Source organism: Barbus barbus (genome assembly GCF_936440315.1).
Source record: "Barbus barbus genome assembly, chromosome: 29".
NCBI classification, from domain to species: Eukaryota; Metazoa; Chordata; class Actinopteri; order Cypriniformes; family Cyprinidae; genus Barbus; species Barbus barbus.
This window is the reverse complement of record NC_136757.1, coordinates 18,367,572-18,388,623: the sequence shown is the minus strand read 5'-3', so window position 1 is coordinate 18,388,623 and position 21,052 is coordinate 18,367,572. Positions and strand designations below refer to the sequence as shown.

Sequence of the window (21,052 nt, the reverse complement as noted above, 5' to 3'; positions counted from 1 at the left end):
GGCAAAACAATTCTTGTTCCCCTGAGTATTATTTGGCCAATGGCACATAGCTCACCTGCAATATGTTTGTATGCAGGACAGTCATCAAAACAACCTGTTTGAATAGCAGTTCTCAGTCTCTGTAATTCCACATCATTTGCTGAGATCTGCTCAACTTCTTTGGTGGTGAGGGCGCTGGGTGTGGCACAAACTGCTATAAACCGCACATATTCCTCTGCTTTATGTGTGTGTATCTCACCTTTGGCTGATGGGCCCAGCAGCCGTGACAGAGGATCTGCAATGTTATGTGTTCCAGGTATGTGAATCACCCGGAAGTCATAAGGCTGTAATCTCAAGACCCACCTTTCGATTCGTGCGCATGGTTTTGAGCGAGGGCTATAAATTGCTTCCAATGCTTTGTGGTCTGTGACGAGATCAAACTTTCGACCATAAACATAAGGGTGCAATCGTTCACATGCCCACACCAGAGCAAGTGCTTCGCGCTCAGTTTGTGAATACCTTTGTTCGCACTCTGTCAAGCTCCTGCTCACATAGCAGACAGGAACCATTCCTTCACGTTGTTCCTGAACCAGTACTGCCCCAACACCTTTTGGTCCAGCATCAGCAATGACTTTTGTTGGTGCGTCCTTGTCGAAGTAAGCCAGTGTTGTTGCCTCGGCCAACTTATCTTTGAGAGTTTTGAAAGCCTTCTTCTGGTCAGTTCCGAAATGAAATTTGGTGTCTCTCTTTGTCAGTCTGCGCAGAGGTTCTGAGATGCTCGCAAACTGAGGTATGAATCGGCTACTATAGCCAGCTAAACCGAGGAAACCTCTCACCTCTGAAACGTTTTCAGGCTCTCTTGCCTCCACAACTGCTCTCACCCTCTCTGCCGTCGGTCCTATGCCTTTCACTGACAGCAGCATGCCCATAAACACCAATTTGTCCATGTTAAACTGGCACTTCTCTACATTCAGAGTCAAACCGCAGCTTTCCAGTCTCTTTAGTACTGCATGCATTCTTTTCTCATGTGTCTCTTTGTCAGGTGCATGGATGATGATGTCATCTGATATGTTCTCTACTCCTTCGATGCCAGCTAGAACAGTAGCTATTTCATGCTGGTATTGCTCACTAGCTGATGACACTCCAAACACCAGTCTTTTGAACCTATATATGCCATTATGAACGGCGAATGTGGTGATGTCTCTTGATTCTGGGGTCAATTCCAGCTGATGGTACCCCCATTTCAGGTCTAGTTTGCTGAAAACGACTGACCCATTCATTCCTTGCAACAATTCATCCACTGTGGGGATCGGGAACCGCCCACGAATGATTGCCGTGTTTGCTTGTCTCATGTCCAAACACATCCTTATTTCCCCATTCGCTTTGGGTACAATGACAACTGGGTTTACCCAAGGAGTTGCTCCATTGACTTTCTCGATAATGTCCATGTGGAGCAGCTCATTTATTTTTTTCTCAACAGCCTCTCTGAGGTGGAACGGAACGCGCCTAAGGGGCTGTGCAACTGGCGTCACTGTGCTGTCTATGTGTAGGCTCATTTGTTTTGTATTTAGTTTGCCTACTCCACAGAACAATTCGGGGTACTTCTGGCGTATCATGGACTTCACATCGCTTACCACTGCAACATTAGCTCCAATCCTCAGCACTCCTAATTTAACTGCTGTGTCTTTTCCGAGCAATGGCTCCCCTCTCCCGCAAATAACTGTAAATTCAGCTGTTGTGCTGCATTTTCCGATTCCAACCTCACACCAGAAAATTCCTTTCACTGGTAGGGGTTCACTTGATGAGTATGCATACAGTTTTTTGTCTGATTTGGCAGAACTGCATTTGATCTTTTTTTCCTTAAGCATTTCCCACGTTCCTTCATCCACTATGTTGCTTGTTGCTCCTGAGTCAACTAACATGGGTAGTCTGACACCTCCAACTGAGAACGTTATTCTGTCCATGCTGCTCTCTTCTCTTACAACAAATGCAAAGTCTTGATTTTCCACATCTGATTCAACTCTTTTCACTGTCTGTCTCACACTTCCCTTTGTTTTACACATTTTTGCAAAATGATCTCTTCCATTGCACTTTCTGCATGATTTTCCACGTGCGGGACATTTATAATCTTTTGCGAAATGACCTGTTTGTCCGCATCTGTAGCAGGTTTTGTTTGAATCAGCATTACCTTTATTACATTGCATTCGTTTTTTCTGATCTCTCACTCCTTTTCTGGATACCAGACTCACCGTCTCTTTCACCTCCGTCTCTGGAGAAACGTGCAACGCCGCCATCTGCAGTTCAACACGTTCGCACTGCGCTGCGATTTCTAGAGTACGAGCAAGTGTCAAAGCCGTTCCTTCCTCCAGCAATTTTCTACGCACATACTCAGAGCTGCACCGACTCAGAACAGCATCCCTTATTTGGTTGTCTTTATCAGCTCCAAAATCACAATCTTTTGCCGCTTGCCTTAAACATGTGGTAAACTGTTGCACGGTCTGTCCCGTTTTCTGCTTTAGCTGATAAAACGTCTGTCTTGCAAACGCCGTGTTTACCTGAGGCACAAAGTATGCGTTCAGCGCTGTTACTGCTTGCGCGTAGTCTGTTGGCCCTCCTGTGTCAGCGAGTGTAGAGAAAATATCCTGCACATCTGTCCCTGCGTGATGTAAGAGCAATGCTCTCCGTCTTTGCTTTGTAGCGTCGCGTGTATCGTCAGCCAGGATCAAACCCTTTCCATCGGCAAAAAGTTCAAATGCATTTAACCATCTTGTCCACCGCGGACCCAATGTGGCTGGATCGCTGTAGCAGTCAAACTTGGGAACAGTACCGTCCATCTTTAACGCGCGCCGCCTATCTCCACTAAACTTTTCGGTTAATCGAGATAAAAAAAAAATCGGCGTGACACACGTCTAACTCACTTTCAGATTTAACTAACGAGTGAGTCCTTGTTGCAACATCCTCGTCGCCAATGTTGTAACCTTTCTGGTTATTTCGGATCGAACCACACAGACACCAGATTGAACTTCTTCTTCCATCCTTTATCTCCGCATTCTGCGTAATAACGTTGATGACGTCACATCAATACACAACACAGACTAATTACAGGCTTTGCGTTTTCTCACTGGGACGTGAGAGAGAATCAGACGAAACACCCCTTTGGTGACAAATATAACGATTAGAAATAACCTAATACACGATGATTAGAGGGTTCCACGTGAATTGCATATTTTAATTACTTTTTAAAAATGTGTAGATATAAGAGTCAATTTAGCAAAGCATATTTTATATAGGCTATGTTGTGTGCGATGATATTTATTTATAATATATAGGCTAATATAGCCTAAGATGTATGTTTCATTTATTTTATTCAAGCGATCGTACATTTTAACTACATTACATAAATTATGTAATAAAGAGGCGTTACTTCACAAAATATGAAAAGCTTCATAACTGATCTGGTTGAAGTGAACAGTGTGCGTGGGGAGGCGTCAGTGTGAGAATGAGCAGCGCGCGATGTGTGTACTTTCATATTTTACACTGAGAAGCGCGTGCGTCGATCACTATTATACTGAGGATGTACCTGCTAAAGAAACACCTTTAAAGGCGCCCATGGCGGAAAATGGGACACCTTAGTACCCAACTTTTAATCTAACAGGAGTATTGTGGCTTTTTGCAGGGTCTGGATCGTTGATATGGCAGTAGACGGTAATTATATTATTTCATTTTATTCATAAAGATGATCGTAGTAGTAGTACGTTGCAAGCTAGATGATTCGATGTAACCGCTGTCTTTTTAATTTCCTGATTAGATCATTTTGAATATATTATATAATTTGAATTGAATATTAATGTTGAAATTGCACTCAGGTAGGCACTTTCTCGTATTTTTAAGCACATATTGTTTTCCAGTTAAAGGCATATCTGCTCAGGATAAAATAGCCTGTACCCAGTGACATTTGGTTTTAAAGAATTTAGCATTTTGACAGTCTGCTAATTAATTTGTGTATGATGGCTCATTAATTTTTGGGTTTCAGTGTTTTAACAGCAAATAACTCGGTTCAGGGTCACAGCCTTGTATTTTGAATCTGTTCAAATGAATTTTGAATTGAGTTATTTGCTGTTAATGAATCTACACGCGCTGTATTTGCTTAACGAAAGCAATAACTTTAATAAGCAAGCAATCATTTTTTTTGTTTTTTTATTTCCCCGGCTGTCCATTATGAGTATAAAATACCAAAATAACTGATTTATTGATATGTTGTGAAGTTTGAAAGGTGCTGACTTGTAATAATGGCTTCTCATTGACAAAACCCAGCACACCATTCCACGTCTCAACATGTCCTTGAAAACCTCAAAAAACTCTCTCCTTCTTCCTCGCACATTCAAACAACTGAATAAAATCACAGAACACAATGAAACTGTCTTCAGTCTCTGTAGTTTTCTAGTGAACCTGTTACCTGCTGAGCGGTTTGTGTCACTACACCACTTTAATGAAGGCTTGCATATTTATTTTCACATTCATCAGCATAGATAATGAGGCCAAACAGATCTGAAGCAGCTACAGCTCCATATTTCTCTCACTCTTTCAGTCTGTAGTAGCTCATTACTCCACACAGATGTTGTGTTACTCTCCCTTCCTGAAGTTCAAACCCCTCATGCTGTTCAGAGATCTCTGGCACACTTGCTTGGTTTCCCACAAGAGACCGCATCGTTAGTTCAGTCCAGTGGGTACAGCAGGTGAGAAAACACCTTAGCCTGGATTTAATTATGTGTTTCAGGCAATGAAGAGCTGTCATTGATGATGGACCTCTAGATAAAATATGGATTTAGATTCTTCTTTTTTTTTGATTGACGCATGCAGTGAAATGGGTCACATGTACTTGCCATGAAGCCTGGCTGTAACCACATATTCACGAAATTAAAATGTAATAGTTTAAAGGAATAGTTTAACCTAAAAATGAAAGTTGTGTCATCATGTGCACACATACCATTTTATTTCTTCTGTAGACAATAAATGGAGATGGTGATGCTGCTCTTTTCCATACAGTGAATGAAAATGACAAACAAATTGCTATTTGTCAAGTCTGGAGATGGACAACATCTGGTCACCATTTAGTTTTATTGTATGGAATGGAGCAACATGAACATTTTGCCAAATTGCTCATTTAGTAATTTAGTTTGTGTTTTACAGAATAAAAAAAAATTGGGGTCAGTTAGATTTTTTGAAATAAACTAAGACTATTATTCATCAAGGACACATTAATTGATCAAAAGTGACAGTAAAGGCATGCATGATGTTACAAAATATTTCTATTTCAAATAAATGCATTTCTTCTGAACTTCTTCTGAATACTAATAGGAAATGTTTCTTAAAGCAGCATATTACAATGATTTCTGAAGGATCATGACACTGGAGACTGGAGAAATGGCTGCTGAAAAATCAGCTTTGCTGTCACAGGAATAAATGACACTTTTAAATATATTAAAATAGAAAACAGTTATTTTTAAATAGAAAAAAACATTACTAAATTTACTATTTTACTGTATTTTTGCTCAAATAAATGTCTTTTTAAAACCATTTTAAAAAATCTGACAAACCTGAACACAAATATAAAACACTGCTATCTATAGACTTTTCCATTTTCCCTTTAGTAGGTCAAGAGTAAGGTTTCAGGAGGATATAGTGTTTCTTGATTTAGGAGCAGATCTTTTTGTGCACAAATAAATAGAAAATAAGGGCAACATCTGTCCAGGACTAACAGGCCTTGACGTGTTTTCACCCTCCAGCCACAGTTGTGCGACATCTCTCTAATGTCTGCTTCAGAGGCACTGTGATGAAAGACTGTGTTCGTCTGTGACTACATCCCAAATGCATTCATACAGGCAGGCATCCCCCATCATGCACTCTTGATGAGGACGGCCTTTGTAGCCGCCTGTGAGGCTGCAGGGAACGAGAGAAAAAGACATCCCTTTTATCTCATCCAGGCCTCCACCTTCCAACATACACACAAACTTATAGTCTCTCCCTCTCATCAACTCGTGCTTATGCAGACAGACACACACACACATATGGAGATATATTACCATCACACACACTGTCATGCACAGAGATGACTGATTGTACTCATTTGTGCTAAGACTAAGGTGGTGATTAGAAGTCTGAGGTTTTAATGAGCACATATGCACACCGTCTCTGTCTTTGTTTGTTAATGCACTGGCCTCTCGCAGCTTCTGGAAGAAAATCTGTTTATGCTGCCCACTGACTCATTTACAGTCACCAGTCGAGCGAAGCTGTGCTGGTCTGCTGTATTGCTTTTAGAATTTTTTTCACAGTTTTACTCTCAGAGTTAAATGTATGTACACTTTTTTGTCTTTTTTGTGTGTTAAAGGGATAGTTCACCTAAAAATGAAAATTCATCATTTACTTATGTTGTTCCAAACCTGCATGATTCGTTCTTATATAAGATATTTTGAAGAATTTTTTAGCTGCTTTGTTCATACAATGACAGTCAGTGGGGTCCAAAAACTAGAGTTATTTTAGTTTTGTTGAGATTTTTATTCATTTTTATTTTATTTGAGTTATTTTACTGCATCAACTTAAACTAAAATGAGAGTTTTTGCCTTAGCAACAAGCTGCAATAAAACATTTAATAAAACATTTATTTTAATAGATAGTTTTTTATGGTTTTACTATAATAACCCTGCCAAAAACAACACTTAAACATTTTTCAAAAGATGAACCAAAGTCCACTTTTCCTTTAAAGCATATTTTGTGCCAGGAAGATCTTAGCGGACGTCTTTATTAATTATATTTTATGTTAACTGTTTCATGAATTACAAATGCTAGTTTTGTGTAGCTCAGTATTTAGCAGCACTTAAAGTTTTCCTTCCTGGAAATCTTGAGCCTCATATGCTTTTCATTAGATTACCCCACAGGCTCCCAATGCTCTGTTTTTTATCACCCTGTGACACGCTAATGTATAATTTTCCCATTAACTTTGCTGACTAGTGTCTTTAGGTATTATTCTGGGAAGAATCCAAGCCACCCAGTCAGCCGCAGGAGATATGGGCCCTTCAAAAATTTCTTATTTGCTTTTATTTAAGCCTAAACCTTAAACTCTTCTCTTTACCACCAAAACCCTAATGACAAACGAAGTCCTCAAACTGACCTGTAACAACAGCTTTTTTGATGGACATAAACACTAAATCGCCTACAAGGCACTAGTCATCCTGATGCAGGTTGCTGACTGAAAACGAACAGTGCTGCTGCACATCTCTGTCTTTCTAAAGAGGGAAGTGACAATGTAAGAAAGAATGATGGAATGTGCGTTTAAATGAATTAATAAATGTAAGTAAGTAAAATGTATTTATATAGCACCTTTCACAGACAAGGAGTCACAAAGTGCTTTACAACACTATCAGTAAAACACATCAAACATACATACAATCAAATATAAACTAAGAACATAACCAATTAGAGACCAAATATCTCAGAAATTTAATAACAGCCAAACTGTACTGTTAATTAAAAGCTTGTCCAAAGAGGTGCGTCTTTAGGTGTCTTTTAAAAGAGTCTACAGAGCCCATTGTTCTCAGTATTAGAGGGAGAGAGTTCCAGAGCCTTGGAAAGCACAGCACAGAAAGCACGATCACCTTTTGTCTTAAGACGTGTTCTAGGAATATTTAGAAGGTCAAGGTCAGAAGACCTTAAAGACCGACCAGTCTTTAAATAAATACCGAATCTCTCCTTTTCTGTTGCAGCGGCCTCCAGTTTTACTTTCTGTCGTCCTGCGGTGGAGTACAGGGCTCTTCCTGAGGATTTTAAATACCAGCTGAGTCGTTGTGCAGGTGGAAACCTTACCTGGCATGAAGGACACAGCCGCAAAACAGCCGGCGGTCGAACGGTCAAACTACTCCAACAGCCTGGAACCGAAGGACTGCAGGTGAGACCAAGAAGGAAATCTTTAATAAACATCTCTGTAGCAAATTAGCTCAAAGTGAGATGAACATAATTAATCATAACGGTTTGTTATCAATTACATACTCATCTTCAGAAATTAACTGTAGCATTAATAGTACAATAAAATGATTTGTTCGTCCGCAGTACGGACAGTTTTAATCGTCTATTGACTCTAAGGAAAATTATTTCTCTGGCCATGAAAAATTAATTTCCTCACTAATAAATCGCTCATAGAGCATGTAGCAAGACCGGAACGTAGAAGTGACCTTCTGTGAGCCTCAGACACAGACAACCAAGTGTGAATACATATGGATGTTTATTAAACTACACTACAGGGGAACATGTAACATTGAACTAGACACAAACATACACACATTAAACAAAGATGCCAACGGAATGAAGGCATGGGGGAGAGAGAGAGAGAGAGAGAGAGAGAGAGAGAGAGAGAGAGAGAGAAAGAAATTAAACCAAATTTTATGGCCTTACCAAATGCAGAAAAATTAAGTCACATTTTAGGAGAAAATTCCAAAATGATCACAACAGCAGCAAGATATGTATCAGCCTGTCACAAACTAAGACTATCAGCCAGTGGACAAAACTGAAGCAAGATCATTTCTTACATGTTGTACAAAGGTTTTTTTTATTTATTTATTTTTATTTTATTATTATTTATTTATTTTATTTGTATTTATTTAATTTTTTAACAATATCTTAAATATTTTTCTTGTTTGTGGAGAAAGTATACATGTACATATTTGCTTAATTATTTTACAGATCTATTCTTGTTCTATGTATTATATAATTGTTTGTTCCTTATTCATGTAATGGACAATGCTTTGGCAATACTGTGCAAGTCGTGCCAATAAAGCTCATTTGAATTTGAATTTGAGAGAGAGAGAGAGAGAGAGAGAGAGAGAGAGAGAGCATAATGGCCGGATTTGCACATCAGCTAAACACAACCTGTTAGAACCATCAAAGAATTGCATCACCTTAATCAAAAGTGGTCGAAGCCTAGAAGCGCATCTAAATAGTTAACAAGCGGTTACTTGCATATTGATTTTGTTGGTGCTGAGTAAAGTGTCCTGGTAGATTCCTGATGAATTCCTTTAGGAGTGAAAGCTTCGTCATCCCAGCCATGGGCTGATTGGTCCTAAGTTAAATCGCCAAAGTTACTGAACTCAAAACTGCCCAAAGCTCGGACTCCCCCCGAAAGGGGAGTCGCAAGGTTTCCACGGTGATGTGTGTCTCCAGGGCACCGAAGGTAAAGAGAAGAGCTCGCCTTTTGGGTGTGGGAGAAGTTTTATCTGGTTTCCCTGTAACACCCATTTTGGTTAGTTTGACCAATAACAAGGCACATAGTTACAGCGGGAAAGTGTTTCTTTGTTCCACTTGACATCTCATTTGCATGTTTTATGACTGTTCTGCTCAATCTGTGTAATTCTTCCCACAGTACAGTAAAAATCGTATGATGTATTTCACGTTGAGAAATAAAGAGCAGATCATTTTGATATCAAGAAAGAGACATCTAACATATATTAAACCGGAGATCCATTCATACACTTGAAAATTAGTGTTTACAGCTTACTAATACAAATAACGAGTGGTAACTAGGCTAATATAATAAGGAAACATACAAACAACACATGCATATACCAGATCCATTTGTAACTGATTAATTGTGGTCTAAGTAAAGACAATGTCTGTGTGTGTGTGTTATGCATCTTATAATCGTGGGAGGGGGGAGGGCGGGGGGTGGGGCGTAGTCCACTGGTCAGCCAGGCCTGGTACCGAGGGTCATTTAGTTCTCTGGAATGTGTTTGAAGTCCGGTGGAGAGAACAGATAGTAGTCTGTCTAACGTCTTTTTGACAGTGGGGGCAACCATTGGCAATTTAGCACCCATATAAAGGTAGAATGTGGGACCAGGCTGTGAATTATATGCAAATGTCAAAAGGCTAAAAGGGTCTCTTAAGACATGAAGTCCCAATGACCATCAAGGATCATAAGCAGATGTTACATCTCAGTCTATTTGAATGTGAGCATACATAAACCCTTTTCACATGATAGTTGGGTCAGCTTCTATATTGGGTGAATGGGAGTGTAACAAATATATTATTTTTTTAAAATTCCCCCAAAAATCATGATAGTGTTTCCACAACTTTCCTAAAGAGAAAAAAATATAGAAATTGATTACGGAAATCTGAACAGAGAAAGATGTCTAATTTCCCGGCAGTATTTCATGGTGTTAGATAACTTTTTTTTTTTTTTTGTAATTTGATGCCAATATATATGTAATTTGCCAATTTATATATAATTTGATGGTAATATAGCATAGTGTTATTAATAAAAAAAAAAAAAAGAAAATATAAAAAAACACGTCATCGCAGTCTGTGATAAAGAGTCTGTTGTCTTATTATCAGAGCTGGTTTAAAAGTCTCATTGAGCATGAGAAAGACAGACATTCCTCTTCTTCAGATTAAATAATAAAGATAAATGCAAAGCCAAGTGGTTTTTATGTATTCCCATTTCCCTGTATCTGCTTCAAATGATCATCATTTTGTACCATCTCATTAACATGACGAGTATCAAAACCAAATCTTTTTCAAGCTCTTTCTAGTGCACTTTCACACAATGTTGAAATTGATCTCAAGAAGACCAGTGTTGGCCAAGCTACTCAAAAATGTAGCTAGTTTATTACCATATTCATATTTCATATGAAAGGATAAGCAGATAACTATTAGCTTCACTATTTGCAGGGCAAATTTATGTGACCGATATGAAAAACTGCAAAGTAGGCTTTAGAAACTAGTTATTATATAGCAGGGCTAATGCCATGGCAGCTTTCAATTATTCCATAGCTATTAAAAGGTATCATTAGAGAATTTGTGTGCTGATATAATGTATGTATGGCTGTCCGTTGCTGCATTATTAATACTGGGAAATAATGTCTCGCCTTTCAGAAATGCACTTGTATGAAAATCTGTGCATTAAAAAAGATGGAGGAGGGGGGTCTGGCAACAAAACGCTTTCTTACTCTCTCCATCTTTCCATCCATCTAAAAGCGTGTTTAGTTTGTAAAGAATGAGTAAGATGCTATTAGGCCAGCGGGTAGAGAAGAGACCACTCTCCACAGAATGGCTTTAAAAAGCCTTGTGGTCCTCAGGTCACATGGGCACTGCTGATTTGAGCACTGCGAGCAAAGATATGGGTCGTAATATGTGTTTTTAACTTCATTTGATCTTCTGTATTAGCATATTAACGAAGCATGTGCCTCTAGTCAGGTCTGCAGAGCTTTGTGGGTCAAAGTCTGTCTCACCCACGCAATTAGACGATAGGTTTGAACATACTAATTAGACCCAAACCTGATTTTGTTGAACTGAGAGAGATAATATTATCTGTTCTGCCTTAATTAATAGTATTCAAAAGTAATTACTTGAGGCAAATCCAGTGTTCTGTGGTCATTTCCATCTTCTTTTCCATTTCTCTTTTTCTTGTGCTAAATTAGTTTTTTTATCTCCTCAGTGAAATTTGCAGAGGTGCCGTTCATTTGGAAATTTTGTTTAGTGGATTAAATATGAAGGTTTAAACTATTTTGCTAAATTAAAATGTTACTAACGCATTAGATACGAGCTGCCTTTCCCTGAAAATATTTTTTACACATAGTATAATATCATTTATATATATACTATAATACATATATACTTTGGGGTCACTAAGTTTTTTAAATATTTTTGAAAGAAGTCTCCTCAAAAAGCATTTTAATATGCTGATGCTGCTCAAGAAACAGTTCTTATTACTATCAATATTGAAATTGGTTGTGCTGCTTAATATTTTTGTGGATAATATGATACATCTGATACAAAGATCAAAAGAACATCATCTATATATTATTATGTTTTATTATTTTTAATGGATAAAAAATGTTTCATCTGTTTTTATTGTCTCATCTAATTTATTTTAAGTCTCAAACACCAGTTTTTACAACGTAAAGCAGATTACAACAAATCTTGCTTTTTGCCAGAGTAATTGGAAGAGGAACACCCAAGAATCTTCTGAACTTGGGTTTAAATTTGTTGCATTTTGCTGAACCGAGTGTGAAGGTTCAGACTGTTCGCCTTTGATTTTCCAAAAAGTGAATTCATGATCAAAAGCTTGGCGTGATCAGACATCTATGCTAATTTATTCCTCATGAAAAGCCCAAACAGGAGCTGATGAGATCCTAACTCACCTCTGCACTTTTTTGGCCTTAATTTAAACCATCGTTAATGAATGGTGAACCTTGTTAGCCTCTTCCTACAGTGACAGGAGAGATAAACAGCTCTGTTTTTTCTCTTCCCCTAATGGCTTCATACACAAATCCTTTGTTCAGCCCAGCTACACTTGTTAGTATTTTTCTCAACAATGCAGGTTTGTGTATCTCAGTACATGAAAGACTCACTGACATCTCATCACACAGTGTGCTCTTCCCAGAAAAAAAGTAAACAAAGAAGAAAAGAAAATAGAAAACGTCACTTTTATCACAAATCTTTTCTCACTTTCATCAGCGCTGTTGTGATTGTCTATAAACTTTGCCAAGACACGCCACTTTCCCTAGACATGTAATCGCAGAATGATCAAAGAAGAAATAAGAAACTGAAGTGCCTGTTGACTATTTGTAGTCAAAAATGTGACTTTTATGTATGCATTTGTGTACTGGGGGCCATTTTTGATGGGTTTGTATCTTCTCATTATTGTGCTCACACTGATCCTCTGGGGTCTGTGTGAATGGAACTCATACTGTAAATAATTAATGTTTTACATTTAAGTGGAGTGAATTCCTTTCTCACTGACAGATTCTGTAATGTATAGACTTTCTCTATAGCATTGCCTATAGGTACATTGCAGAGTAAGAAGGATTGCATCAGCTTGTTTCCATTGTATGTCAGAGTACAGTAAAATAGGGAAAGTTTGAAAGCTGCTTAGTCAGATCTATTTATAAGCCACAAACAAGGTACTTAAAAAGATGTAAATGCACTCACTGATGTGCCTGATAATCTCATCTACAAGGGCTTAAAGGAATAGTTTCTCCAAAAATTAAGTCTGCTGAAAATTTACTGACCCTCAGGCCATCCAAGATGTAGATGAGTTTATTTCTTCATCGGGACAGATTTGGAGAAATTTAGCATTACATTACATGCTCACCAATGGATCCTGTGTAGTGAATGGGTGCCGTCAGAATGAGAGCCCAAACAGCTGATGAAAACATCACAATAATCCACAAGTAGTCAACATGACTCCAGTCCATCAATTATTTTCTTTTGAAGTGCACAGCTGTGTGTTTGTAATAAACAGGTCCATCATTAAAGGGATAGTTTACCCAAAAATGAAAATTCTGTCATTAATGACTCACCCTCATGTTGTTCCAAACCCATAAGACCTCCGTTCATCTCCGGAACACAAATTAAGATATTTTTTATGGAATCTGAGAGCTCTCAGACCCTCCATAGATAGCAAGGGTCCTTACACGACCAAGATCCAGAAACATAGCAAGGAGATCGGACAGAAAATACGTACGCTCTTCTGTGTTAGCCGCATACCGGACGCGCTGTTTTCGTTCCAATCAAAGCGTAAATCTATGTAGAAGACGTATCCGCATGGTGCGGCTGACACAGAAGAGTGTTTTCATCCAGCGGATATTCTCCAAAATGGCGCTATGCTGACGTAGAGGAGATGAACTGTTGAATAAAGTTGTTATTTTTGTTGTCTTTGCATACAAAAAGTATTCTTGTAGCTTCATAAAATTACGGTTGAACTCCTGATGTCACATGGATTAGTTTACCGATCTCCTTGCTATGTTTCTGGACCTTGGTTGTGTAAGGACCCTTGCTATCTATGGAGGGTCTGAGAGCTCTCAGATCCCATCAAAAATATCTTAATTTGTGTTCCGAAGATGAATGGAGGTCTCACGGGTTTGAAAAGACATGAGTGTGAGTAATTAATGACAGAATTTTTGGGTGAACTAACCCTTTAAGCACTTTAACTCTCATTCTGATGGTACCCATTCACTGCAGAGGATTCATTTGTGAGCATGTAATGTAATCTGCTCTGATAAAGAAACAAACTCATCTACATCTTGCATTTCCAAAGGGTGAGTACATCTTCATTTTTGGCCAAACTATTATTTTAAGATGGTTTCTACAGCCATGGAGGGACTGCAGTGTTCTCATGACCTACAAAGACAGTTGCTTTAGAGATGTGCATCCTGCCCAGGACCAGCTGAGTGGAACAGTCACTTATTCAGCCTATATGTGTGCATGCACGCACGCATGTATGTGCACGTGCAAGAATGTATGTGTGCGATTTCCTGCAGTTGCAGAAGAAAGAATTCCCCACTGCCCTCAAGGGCAAACACAGCAAAGACATAAAGTAGAAAGTTGCCTGAGGGAGAAAGAGAGAGAGAGCAGTAGAGATGGGGCAAAAACTGTGAAGGAGAAAGAAAATTGAAGATGAACTTGAGGGATGGGGTACAGATGGCGGCAAATGGCTTAGAAAAACAAAACAAATAGAGGGAGAAGTGGGAAAATGGAAGACTGTGATTTTCTGAGGATAAATGACTGTTAATGAAATGGAACACTAAGGAATGAGAAGAAAATATGCAAAGCACAGGGAATGAAACTATGTGTGAAACAAGTCCCCATAATTTACAGCAACCTAGCACATTAGAAAATAGTCAAATATAATATACAAATAATATATAATACATTTATTAGAGAATATAATAAAGTAGAGTTTGATTGGATACACAGTCTTCAACACCAATGGACAAGGGCACATAATACTCCCACCAGAGGTTAGCCCACCACACTCCATTTTTTGGATCACTTTGGAAGTTTTATGATATTAAAGTTTGAGGTCGGTCAGATTTTTTTATGTTTTTGAAAAAAGTCTCCGTTGACACTGTTGAAAACAGTTGTGCTGCTTAATATTTTTGTGAAAACGGATACCGTTTTTTAGATTCTTTAAAGAATAGACAGCATTTATTTGAAATAAATAACTTCTGTAACTTATAAATGTCTTTACTGTCACATTTGATCAATTGGTTGCACCCTCGCCAATTAAAATGATTTTCTTTCAAATAAAATTGTACTGACCCCAAACTTCTGAACTGCAGTGTGAATATTAGCAATGTTTTTTTTGGTGTCACAGTAACCAAACATCATAATATTGTATGTCACAGATACATTAAACTCAGTTTCATTAGCCCTCATAAACACCCAATGGCTCCAAATGTAGATGCTTTGCTGGAATTATCTTTGTGGGATTATTTTGTATAATTAGTCTGTGATCATATGGAAGTGTGTTATGAAGGTCAAGCGAGTGTTATTGTGGCTCATGTCACTAGCGCAGCCATTGTAACAAATGCTAATCATTCTAGAATGGCCTTCATTTATACAGCTCAATGTGCAGAATCATGGCCGTGTCCGTTAGGCAGCCAATCAGATGGCTGTGTTAGATGAAAACATCCATCTCAATCACTGCCGGTGCATGACATGGAACACATATATATATTTCCCAGAGGTCTTAGCAGAAGGGAGAGCTGTTTATCTTTTTATATTCTCTCTTTTTTTATTCTGCTAGAGATTGATTTCAGATTAGTAGTACTATAAAAAGTTGGGCATTCATGCGTGGTAGGACTCCAGAAGGACGCATACAATTCAGTCAAATTTTTGAGATTGCTTTTTTAATGCTGCTTCTCTGTGAAATGCATATTTAAATTAGTTTCCCTGTCTCTCTTTTCCCCATGCTCTATTTCTTTGTCTTTTAGTTACGTTCAGGTGAATCGTACTCTGTTTACCACACCAGCCCAACCTTGCCGTGTCTCTCCAGGCCAGTGGTTTTGTGGTCTCAGCAGGATGTGTGCAGATGGCTGAAGAAACACTGTCCACACAACTACTTGACCTACGTTGAAGCCTTCTCCCACCACGCCATTACAGGTGTGTTATCAAGCATAAAACAAAAAAATATTATTGTTTATAATTTAATATATCCCTATGTGATTTTAACATGTTAGCCATTATTCATTTGGAAATTGCATTCTGTGTAAAATCTCACAGTGACAAAATCACCTTTTAAAAGGTATCACATACTCAGCAGTTATATACCAATCCCTTGACACCAGCACAACTACTATATCTCATATGGTATGACAGAAGCCTTTTAGCTGAAGGTCAGCCAACCCATGCTCATCTTGTTTTCCAAAAATACGTCTCTTGTCAAAGAACTGGTTCTATTTCATTCTCAACCCCGGAATTTTCTGGTGCTTTAGTCTTTCATGCTCCATTTAGAATATTCTAGAATAATGTATGTTTTTAGCACTTGCACAGAATCCTCAAAAGTATGAGATTAAACATCTGCCATCTATGCGTATGGATGTTTAGTTTTTTTTTTTTTTTTTAGCCATTTACAATTTTTCTTCATGATGCATGAACATGTACAGTCCCAAAGCCTTCATTAGCTACTTGCCTGAGCTATGAAAGACATTGAAAAAAATGTGTCAATTTCAAGCTTTTAAGTGCCTCCGAAAAAAATCAGGCACTGAAAACAAATCTGCTGTTGTATATAATGTCATTACAATGTAATGACATTATAATGTCAGCACTGTTCAAAAGTTTAGGGTCAGTATATATATATATAAAAACATATATATGTATAAGTATATATATATACTTTTATTCAGCAAGGTGAATTAATTTAATCAAAAGTGGCAGTAAAGACTTGCATTGTAATTTGCTACTCATTAAATAATCCTGGAAAAAAGTATTATGGTTTCTACAAATATATTAGGCAGCTTGATGAAATTATAATAATGTTTAATGAATATAATAATTAAATGTTTCTTGAGCACCAAATCAGCATATTAGAATGATTTCTGAAGGATCACGTAACACTGAAAACATAAGAAATGACTAAAATTGTAATAATATTTTACAATACACATTATAATTTCAGAAACATAAAATTTTACTCACCACAAACTTTGGAATGTAGTATTTATTTTTTTTTGCCAAAAAATTTAAGTTGAAATAAATGAGTACTTTTTTGGCCATCAATGGGGAAAGCTGCAGCCAGTTGGATTTTTTGAAGCTAGGATTCACTGGCCATAGTGATATCCTTCATTATTATTTGACCATATTTTTCTTGGGTTTGAAGCATTATGCTGTGAATATGCAACTCATGTCTGAGCATATCACAGGGTCCCACTCACACACTGGCGCTTAGACCGCTGCTTCTCCCACTCACTCATCGAGTGCACTCTTGCTCACTAGGGACCCGTGTGGCTTCCCGGCCTCCACAAATCCTCACTTTTCTCTGTGGACACAAAGCATCAAGATCACAGACACGCTGGGTGAGATCCATAGAAAAGGAAATTGAGAGAAAAAGGATATAGGGAGGGAGTTAAAAAACAGGCGCAGTGTTTTTTCTGCAAGGCTGTGGACTGAAGTGTTTAGAGTCACAGCACGAGAGGCTCAGTTGGAAATAAAGTGGGAAATGAACCCGGGGCGGCCTGTGCCCTCAGGCAGTGGTTCCGCACAGCATGTTACCATAGTCACACATGCAAAGATCACTAGGAACACGGAGATAATAACCTTAGGGGGATTTGCATTGCTGTAACTTGTTTATAGCTGCCAGCAAAACTGTGCATACATAATGCAGAGGCTGCAGAGCTTGTGTGTTTCCATAGAGCTCATGTCTAGTGAAACTGTCTCTCTCTCTCTGTCACTTTGTCTTTGTCAGGTCGTGCTCTCCTGAGATTGAATGGCGAGAAGTTACAGCGGATGGGTTTGGTTCAGGAGACTCTGAGACAAGAACTTCTCCAGCAGGTTCTACAACTCCAAGTACAAGAGGAAGGGCGCAACTTACAGCTGTTGAGCAGAGGTGTGTGTGTGTGTGTGTGTGAATAAAGAGAAAAATGAGGAAGAAATATTCTGTAGCAGGTGACATGACCTAAAAGCGATAATGCGAGCATAATGGAAAATGAAAGTTATGGCGGATTGGTGAATTTGTGCCTATATTTATCTCTCCCTAGCAGCTTTATTTTATGCTTTAGTGCAGGGGTTTTTACATTTTTTGATGGCAGAGAGGCCCAAATATGTTGATCTTCTTGCCAGGGACACCCTTTCCAACAAAATAAGCCAACAAAGTGATTAAAATAATATTTAGGAATCATTGTGTTTAGTTGACTACATCTTTTTTCTACTCACTATTGGAGTTATGTCAGATGAATACGCCTGAAGAAAAATTTAAAACTAGGGCAGTCATTAGCACAAAATAACCAGTGTGTTTACAGTATGAAATAAATAATTAATTAATTAATTAACATTTGTGAATTTTATGAACAGTCAGTACTAGTAACAAATAAAAATTCTAAGATAATGATTGCTTGTTGATAGTCCCACACTTGTGGTTGATAAGATTTCTTTAAATGTTTTTGAGAGAAGTCTATTATGCTTGCCAAGGCTGCATTTATTTGATCAAATATACAGTAAAATCAGGAATATTGTGAAATATTATTACAATTTAGAACTACTGTTTTCTGTTTTAATCTATTTTATAATGTAATTTATTCATGTGATGGCAAAACTGAAATCCTTCTAAAGGCCTGTTCACACCAAGAACAATAACTGTAAAGATAACAATAAAGATATAGTTGTAAAATTGTTCTCAATATTAAAGAATAGCAGAGTCCACAACACAGCAACTGGCCGTAAGATGCTGAATTTGTGCTCAAGAAACATTTCATATTATTACCAATGTTGAAAACAGTTGTGCTGCTTAAATTATTTTGTGAAAACGTTGATAGATTTCTTTTTTTTGTTTAGATTTTTTGATGAATAGACAGTTCAAAACAACAGCATTTATATTAGCATTTCTTCTGAGCTAATTTGTAACATTATAAATGTCTCTATTGTCACTTCTGATCAATTTAATGCAGCCTTAAGTATAAATAAAAAACATCTTATTGACCCCAGACTTAATAAAATGCCCAAAAATTGCTTCCTCAATTTTGATGTCCAGCATATAGCACTGATATATGTGTGTAGGTTTCCATTGGAGAACTATTCTGAGACATTTTAGATTCATTCACTCATTCATGCTTTTTCTCTTCTCTCCATCCCTCACTTTCCCTCTTTTTTTTCCAGGGCTATCCGGAAACCTGTCATAGCTTCAACCATGCGTTGGGCAGTTCTACCAGACTGGCTGCACTCTGAAGGGACATAAATGTGTCTGGTTAGACTGAGGCCAGAGACATTTGACTGGAGCTGTCATAGACTGGGAAACGGGGACAGGTTTCAGCTCAACCCCCACATTCTCACTACGCTCAAAGAAAACTCATACCAGATGAGACCTACAAAAGGAGCTTTCATGTGCACTCATGATTTATCTACCCCAAATCTGCTTCGAAATGCAAACATAAAATGCAGAGGTATCTCAAATCTTCATATCTGATAAAGGAGGACCCAGCTGGCTTTACCAAAGCTCCATAGATTTTGTAAAAACTCAGATCCACTTTAAAATCTACAAGACCTCTTACAATGATGTCTGTTAATACTGTCAGAACTTGCTATATTATGACCTTTGCCCACAGAAACAGGCTTGCTAACTATTTTCTGCTGGAATGTGACCTTGCCAGACGTGCCCTCAAACATGCCTGTCAAGATTGTGGCATTACGTAAGCAAAATGTGTCCGGTTCCTGCTGGTGATCCAGGAATAATTTTACATTAGAGAACCTAAATAATTCAAACCTGCATTTGTACTGTGAACCCAACTGGACTGCCTGTTTTAGTGGGTTGTATTTTCTCTTCTGAAAACTTAGTTTCTTTTTATCTTCAGATGATTCTGTTCTAGGAATGAAAAGATAAAAAACTAGTTCCCCATGTGACAATGACTGCAGCATTTACAGTGAAATGATAAGTATCTTTGGTCACAAAAGGCTGTGTTTATGTTGTGTAAATTACAAAGCTCTGTAAGTGTCTGAGAATTGCAGATGACAGATGTGAAAAAATAAATACAATGACGTGCTGCATTGTAGCCTGAAAACGACTCAAGTGTGGACCTGCCCAAAAGACCATTCAAAAAAACCCACATCAAAACATCAAGATGATACAGTGTGACGATCTGAAAATGTTTTTGGACACACAAAACTGTGTAAATGTGTTATTTTGTGAAGAGTCTGATTTCAAGTAATGATAGGATTCTGAGATCTTAACATGGATTAAGTGTTGTGACACCATGACTCCATGAGTTTGTAGATTTTATTATAAATTTCCTGTCAAGGTTAGGCAGAAACATTCTGCTAATACTGTGTGAAGTGCATTGGCATTTATGTTACTTTACAGGCAAAAGTTTTCTACTGAAAGAGCCTAAACTAGTTTAAGGATTATCTTTACTTTGCGAAACGCAAACTGATTTGTCATTTAAAAAATAGGGATTTTTGTTTTGTTTTTCAGTCGAAAAGTTTGGATTACACAATGTGCTTTTACCTGAGGGCACTGCTGTTCATGTTAAATCTGCATTGTACATTCCAGAATGCACTGTCACATTTTTACATGACATACCCTTTACCGAAAGAAACATTTGCATTTTGTCATATATTTGTATGGTTTCCAGACCTACAGTTAAGGACTGTTCTAACTGATCATAAAAGTTATATATTAAATTGATTTGTGATTTTAACATTTAAATTAATTGTGCATATTTGTGTATTTGACATTGCATCCAGGTAATTTTGCTTCTTATATTTTACATTTAAATGATACTTTTTGAACACATTATATACGACAGGTTGTTTGTAATTGTTATGAAGCAACTTCTTTTTTTTTTCCATTTCCTTTTATACTTTTTGTTTGTGTGTTTGAGTCAGTGTGTGATATGGGAATTAGTTTAGAGATAACAATACTCCCAGCTCAAGCTGTTTTGTGAACTTTTTATTTAAAATAAAGCAAGCCTGCCCAATTTGCATCAATTTTTAGAGAGAATTTTTAAAGAGATTTCTTTCTCTGTAATTATTTGTTTTATTTGGGTCATTCCTACAATTCAGTGCCTTTTGAGCTTTGAAACAAAACAAAACAAAAATA

General features: G+C 37.7%; 1 protein-coding gene across 1 annotated transcript; it reads left to right on the top strand.

Moving 5' to 3' along the window:
* Positions 1–3,469: 3,469 nt before the first annotated feature.
* On the top strand, positions 3,470–20,935 carry LOC306849399 (sterile alpha motif domain-containing protein 10-like). Its single transcript, XM_079384378.1, has 5 exons — positions 3,470–3,684; positions 7,740–7,921; positions 15,741–15,909; positions 17,711–17,851; positions 19,117–20,935. Exons 1-5 carry the CDS (start codon positions 3,672–3,674, stop codon positions 19,137–19,139), a joined length of 528 nt encoding a protein of 175 aa, XP_079240504.1. The 5' UTR covers positions 3,470–3,671; the 3' UTR covers positions 19,140–20,935.
* The last annotated feature ends 117 nt before the right edge of the window (positions 20,936–21,052 follow it).